Consider the following 6,530-nt stretch of genomic DNA (forward strand, 5'->3'; position numbering starts at 1 on the left):
AGAAACCTTTAGCATCATAAAACTTTATTTGACTCGTGAATAAAATTGATTAACGACGCATAATATAAAAACAATTATTAATATATTTGGATAAGATAAAACATATTACACTAATTATTTGTACGATTTTAGTCAATACTTGAACTAAACTAACTCAACATGAGTAATCAATCAATATATAATCATCAACATCAAACATTGCCTAACTTGTACACAGGAAACCTTTTTGAACATCTACAATTATACATGTCAAAACGGGCCGGCCCGCAACCCGCCTCAACCCGCCTTTAGGCGGGGCGGGGCGGGCCGACCCGCCATTTGGGCGGGCCTCCAAATGCTCAGCCCAACCCAACCCGCCTTGAGCCGCGGGTTGGGCGGGCCGGCCCGCCTAATTTTTTATTAATTTTTTTTATAAAATAAATGTTAATTTTTAAATTCAAAAAAAAAATTAAAAACACTTGAAATGGTAAGAAAATGAAAAATAAAATTTAATCAAATAGTTTAATCAATATTAAAAAGTATTACTATTAAAATTTAATAATATATAAAATTAATTAGTAAAAAAAATATATGAAAAAAATTTAAAAATACTACATAGTTTATTATCATCAAAATTCATTCAAAATAAGTTCAATAAAACTAAAAAATATGTATAAAAAACACTAAAAAAATACAATTTTGCAAAAAAAAAAAAAAATATTTGGCGGGCCAGCCCGCTCTAACCCGCGGCCCGCGTGGGCTCAGCCCGTTTGGCCCGCCTCCAAATGGGCTGAGATTTGGCCAACCCAACCCAACCCATTTCCATGGCGGGGCGGGCCGGCCCGACGGGCCTAGCCCAATTTGACAAGTCTATCTACAATGCATTTTTAAGAGCATACACAAGGAAGGACATAATTATGAAAGACAATGTTTCACTATGTTTCACAAATTTTTGACTGGTCGATAGAAAAAAAACAAAAGATCAATCCATCATGGATGATAATAAGTATGATAGGCATATACAATATGATTCATTTTATTCCAATGACTTGAATTTTAATGGGGAAATTTTTTGACGAAATAGTTTGAAAAAAAAAAAAGAAAAAATAATACAATTTTGTAGTAATAATCTTGGTTTTAAGAAGTTTTGACAAAAAAGTTTGAGATCCCAAGTAGAACCTATGGCAACTTGCCACCTAACTTGTCCAAGATTTCTGATATTTATTTTGTTATCATCAAATGAAAGAAGGGAAATAACATTGGAAACTTTGGGGGCAGACGCACAAGTCGCCAACGCAACCAAAATGTATGGCTCCAAACATCTCCCCGACTTTCTGTACTCGTATATGTGGACAAGCTTGTTTTTTCCTCTTCAATGTCACGCTGCATGCTCCTCCAATGAGATAGGAGATTCCACGGCATCTTCCCTCCACCCTCATCAACAAAATCTCATTTTTCAGCTCTAACAACCAATCAAGATTTCACAACCAACTCACCAAGTGGGGTTTCGCCCACAGAGTTTGATAAAGAGAAAAAATGAGAGCTAATTCCCATCTAGTGCTGGTTGATCTGCACAGCTCGTGGCATTCGACGCAACATATTTCCAATTCCACGTTTGGGTACCTGCAGAATTGTAAATCTGCAGCTGCTTCTATCTCTGCGGCGTTTCGTCGATCATGCAGCAGGCGTGTGAAGATCTCGTCGTCCAGGACGCCGGAAGTGGAGGTACGGACGGCGGAGATTCGCCGGCCGAGGGAGTGGTCTACGCGAGGAAATGGGTTGTTGTCTGTTTCCTCAAAAACGGTCTCCACTTCTAGTTCCAGTTATCGAGAAGATGAGGTGGTCTCTGATATGGACCTGTTTCTTGATATAGTGCCTTTGAGGATGAGGCAGGAACTGTTGAGGCATGATGAGATTCGGGATCTGATTGAGGTGGTTATGGACTTGGGGAGGAAGCCCATTGCTCGCTTTCCTTCTGGGGATTGGATTATCTCAGAGCAAACTGTGACGCTCGAAGATCTTCGACATGCAAACTCAAAGGTTGGTTCAGTGAATTTTGCTAATGGGACTAAAACCATGATCATGTTACCTAATCAAATTTGAAAACTTTTGAAGTATAAAACTGTTGTTGCTATCTCCAGCCATTCCAGCTTTCGTCTGGGTGGTGTTTTAACATGTACATAAGAGTTGAGTTTGAACCACACAACACCTTTGATATTTCAACAGTTGGTTTTGGCTAATTAATTTGGACCTTAGTTGGCTTTATATCGAGCATCTGGATGAGAGGAATTTTAGGAAAGCCAAAATGAAAAGAGAATAAGATCATCACTTGAAGCTCTTGTTGAAAGAAGTTGAGAACCCATCCACCATTAATCTATTAAAATAGTTGCGTGTTAGAATAATACGTTGATCACTTCACTTGTTAAATTTTCACAGTGATGCTTGATAGTAACTTTCACGTTTTCGACTGTATTTTCACTGGATGAATGCCAACAAAAAGCAACGACTTGAAAACCTGAAGGCATTGTTGATGTAGGAGCTAGTGTATGAGTCCACGGCTCCATGTATTCACACATACTTGTATATGTGATACTGGTACCACATCATTATTCATTAAATTTATGAGTAATTAATGGGTTTTTAGGTCGGTGATTTCTCTGATGACAACCGTTCTGGAATTGATCGCTCTCTGCATCGCATAAGTGCCATAAGAAATCGCAAAACGCAAATTATAGGCCTTACTTGTCGAGTTGGTCGAGCAATATCTGGAAGTGCCGAAATCATACACGATTTGGTTGAAGATGGAGGCTCAATTTTGGTTATAGGGCCACCAGGAGTTGGCAAAACAACATTAATCAGGTATTAATTTTCGTGATCCTTTAGAAACTCGGTTTAGTTGTTTTAGATTTATTCAGATTTCAGTGACCAAATTGAACATTTCTTTGTCTTGGCAGATGAGGTAATTGATGTTTCTTCGAAATATAATTAGCTACCAGGGCATTTTTAGTTATATCTGATAACATCAAACATTTTAAGAAATTCAAATAATAAGCAGTTTTGTCGGCATGAAGTATAACTTAGTTTTATCGTGCAATAATGTTTGGACATTCGCTTGAACAGGGAAATTGCCAGAATGCTGGCTGATGACCACAAAAAACGTGTAATCATTGTTGATACGTCAAATGAAATTGGTGGTGATGGTGATGTACCCCATTCTGGTATTGGTCGTGCTAGAAGGATGCAAGTCCCAAATGTTCATTTGCAGCATAATGTGAGTCTAAACTTATTCTTTCTTTGGTATAATTTAATTGAAGATTCTACTTTTAGAGTGCATTTGAATGGAGAAGTCTTTTTCAAACAAAGAAGTTGTTTGGTTTGGTTGAGCTTTTAAAATTTTAAAAGTGATTGAATAGGCTGAAATAAAAAAGCTGAATGTGGCTTTGGGGGCTTATAGTTATTTTAGTTAAAAACGAAAAAAATGCTTTTTAGCTATTATACCTAAACATAAAACTGTTTTTATCTTTTTTCCTTTTGGAAAAAAATTAACAATTTTAAAAGTCCTGTTTAGTGAACTAGTCTTTTTCAGGGCGTAGTGATCAAACCCTTGCTTAGTCTTTGATTATTGATTTTATGTATGATGATCCGGAGCAGGTAATGATTGAAGCAGTTGAAAATCACATGCCAGAAACCATTATAATTGATGAAATAGGAACTGAGCTTGAAGCGTTGGCTGCTAGCACAATTGCTCAAAGAGGAGTTCAGCTTGTTGCAACAGCTCACGGAATTACTATCGAGAGTATCATCAAGAATCCCTCTTTGCAGATTCTTGTTGGTGGCATTGAGGTGAGGATGGATCTTTCTGCCTCCTACTTTGTATCTATCCATGTCAATTCAAAATTTGGAGTTCAGTTCAGTTAGGCTCACTAAGCAATGCAACAAACTTAGACACATTAATTTTTCCGGATCAAAACTTTGAGTAATAGATGCTTTGTACATTTTTCCGGAAAAAAAGAGTGTTACCCTCGGTGATGAGGAAGCACGGAAGAGGAAAGTGCAGAAAACTATACTTGAGAGGAAGGGACCTCCTACATTTACTTGTGCGGTTGAGATGATATCTAAAACTGAGTGTCGAGTTCATCATAGGCTTGATGCAACTGTAGATGCTATTCTGGCAGGTATTTTGAAAGTTTTATGTATTTACATTCGATTTTCGCATTATCTGTGGTGTGTCAGATGTTGATTATGACTATCTTGAACCTAGGAAAATATCCATTGTTTGAAGTTCGCCGAATAGAGGATGAAGCTAAAGATCATGCTGGAGATACTGAAGCTAATAATTCATCGAAATTAGCACAACTTACTAAACAAAATCGTATTTTAGATACTGTAGATAAAAAGTCATTGAAGTCTACTCAACTGACTGGAAATGACCATGTCAGAGATGCTGAAGCTTATGTTTCGTTGAGTTCAAATCCAACTGAGCAAAGCCATTTTAGAGATTTTAACATGGCAAATGTTGAAATAGAAGAAAATAAAATGAAGGGTCAGATTAGATCTAACATATCAGTGAGCAGAAAAAGCCCAGTATATGTTTATACATACAAGGTACTTGTGCTCCCATTTTCATTTGGATGAGTAATATCAAATCTGTAAACAGTTTAATAATTTAAATAGAGTGCAAAACCAAATTGATCGTAATTTGTGCCGCGTTTCAGATCCAGGATGCTGATTTATTACAAGTGGCAGCTGTGATGGGGCTTGATGATAAAATTGATGTAACTGATGATATTGGTTTTGCAGATGCTATTTTAGCATCTAGTTATGAAATAAAACAGAATCCTTGGATCCGGGGTGTTGCAAAATCTCATCAGATGCCTGTTTTTGTCATCAAGGTATTGTAGTCCAACAAGAATATTAGAGATGTAAATGACTTTTTAAATAACTTGTCTTTTTAAAAAAATTGTAGTCAAGTACAATGGCTCAAATGGTGAAGGCAATCCGGATGATTCTAGGGATGGATTCGTTTACCACTACACAAAAGCAATCAAACAGAACTTCTCTGGCTATTGAGATTGAAGACGATGCACCAAAGATACAACCATCCCTAGAGGAGATTGATGCCTTGGAGGTGCACAACTTTTTCCTATTTAATTATCTCAGCACCTTTTGTTTTGAAAATTAGGATCATGATACAATCGAGTGAGCTTCATCAAATGCGTAGTGCGGGATTTGTGAGGTTGTGAGTGATTAAGGCTGATAATGCTACTTTCCGATGTGGTAGTCTGATCTAGAAATTTATTTCCCTAGCTACAACGTAAAATTGTGGACTACACACAATTAGAGAGGATCAAGGGACATTTTTTATGCACATAAATAGGTTTTGGGTTGGTGATATGTACATATTTAAAGATATTGCCATGAAATTGGAATTTATTTGCATAGTCATAGGAGCTGCATAATTTCACTGTCCTTTCTCTCCAAAAGACAAAAGGGTAGCCAAAGATGTGCAAGGCAGTTTCTTTCACTATTTGATATCATAGCTGTACAGACTGCTGCATGGATCTTGCAATACCCGATTCAGAAAATTTTGTGCGATGACTTGGACTTGAACTCATCAAACATCCATCTTTTTCACTAGTTAAGCTCGGGTGCAACCACTTATCTTAGTTTTTATTGTCTCGTACTAGGAAGTTCGACTTGCAATCGAGTATATTGTTATCCCTGGTGGTGAGCCTGTCGAACTTCTGCCAAGGCGGTCTGATATTGTTGCTCGACAACTCAAGCTGGTCGAGAGTTATCAGTTAGCTGCTGAGAATTCAGGTACGGAGTTAAATCCGCGGCTACAAATCCTTCCCCAGAAACTGAACAAGGGAAATTTCAAGCCGAGCTCAAGCTTTTTCTTCAAGTATGATGGTTCCGCAGCTGGTGGTGAGGGAGGTACTAGTGTTTTTAAGCTACCTTTTCTGCCCGAGTAACGGGACATCATGAAGCATATATCAACTGATGGTTGATATACATCGAAATATTGTGTATTCAAGTAATTTATTCATCTTTTCTTTGTATATTTTCTTCTTCCTAAATGCTAATTTGGTGAAGGTATTGGCTGATTATTGTGGTAAATTGTTTGTACACTGTACATATAATTGAAATGGGGGCGTTGGAATTGCTTTCATTTGTTCAAGAATAGACAATTTTATTTGGTTTGTGTTGTTTTTACAAATTGTATTTCGGAATAACTATGTGTTGCAATACAACATCTTAATTGATTTTCATCATATTTTCAAAGTCATTTTAAAACAACATGAGAAGAAAAATATAGATATAAAATATTTCTATCATCAATTTTTTTTATATATAAATCATTTAATTTGTGCATTTATATTTTGACTAATTTAATACAATATTTTAATTTATTTTCATTATATTCCTAAATTTATTCAAAAGAAAACATGAGAATAAAATTATAAATATAAAATATTTCCATCATCTATTTTTTTTTATAAATCATTTAAGTTGTGTATTTATTTTTTTGACTCATTAAATATTTTAGC

General features: G+C 36.2%; 1 protein-coding gene across 1 annotated transcript; it reads left to right on the forward strand.

The window, feature by feature from the left end:
• Nucleotides 1–1,261: 1,261 nt before the first annotated feature.
• Nucleotides 1,262–6,144, forward strand: LOC140863009 (protein SEEDLING PLASTID DEVELOPMENT 1). Its single transcript, XM_073266087.1, has 9 exons — nt 1,262–2,019; nt 2,624–2,838; nt 3,100–3,250; nt 3,631–3,822; nt 3,992–4,154; nt 4,241–4,584; nt 4,695–4,871; nt 4,946–5,107; nt 5,667–6,144. The coding sequence occupies exons 1-9, from the start codon at nt 1,516–1,518 to the stop codon at nt 5,952–5,954; spliced, it is 2,196 nt and encodes a 731-aa protein (XP_073122188.1). The 5' UTR covers nt 1,262–1,515; the 3' UTR covers nt 5,955–6,144.
• The last annotated feature ends 386 nt before the right edge of the window (nt 6,145–6,530 follow it).

The sequence above is a fragment of the Henckelia pumila genome, chromosome 4, assembly GCF_033568475.1.
Source record: "Henckelia pumila isolate YLH828 chromosome 4, ASM3356847v2, whole genome shotgun sequence".
Classification (NCBI taxonomy): Eukaryota; Viridiplantae; Streptophyta; class Magnoliopsida; order Lamiales; family Gesneriaceae; genus Henckelia; species Henckelia pumila.

Bases quoted from the DNA above. Each gene is read 5' to 3' on its own strand.
- LOC140863009 (XM_073266087.1), top strand. From the start codon at position 1,516: ATGAGAGCTAATTCCCATCTAGTGCTGGTTGATCTGCACAGCTCGTGG. The intron at 2,020-2,623 runs GTTGGTTCAGTG...ATGGGTTTTTAG, and splicing joins TTCGACATGCAAACTCAAAG to GTCGGTGATTTCTCTGATGA. The intron at 4,585-4,694 runs GTACTTGTGCTC...GCCGCGTTTCAG, and splicing joins TATATGTTTATACATACAAG to ATCCAGGATGCTGATTTATT.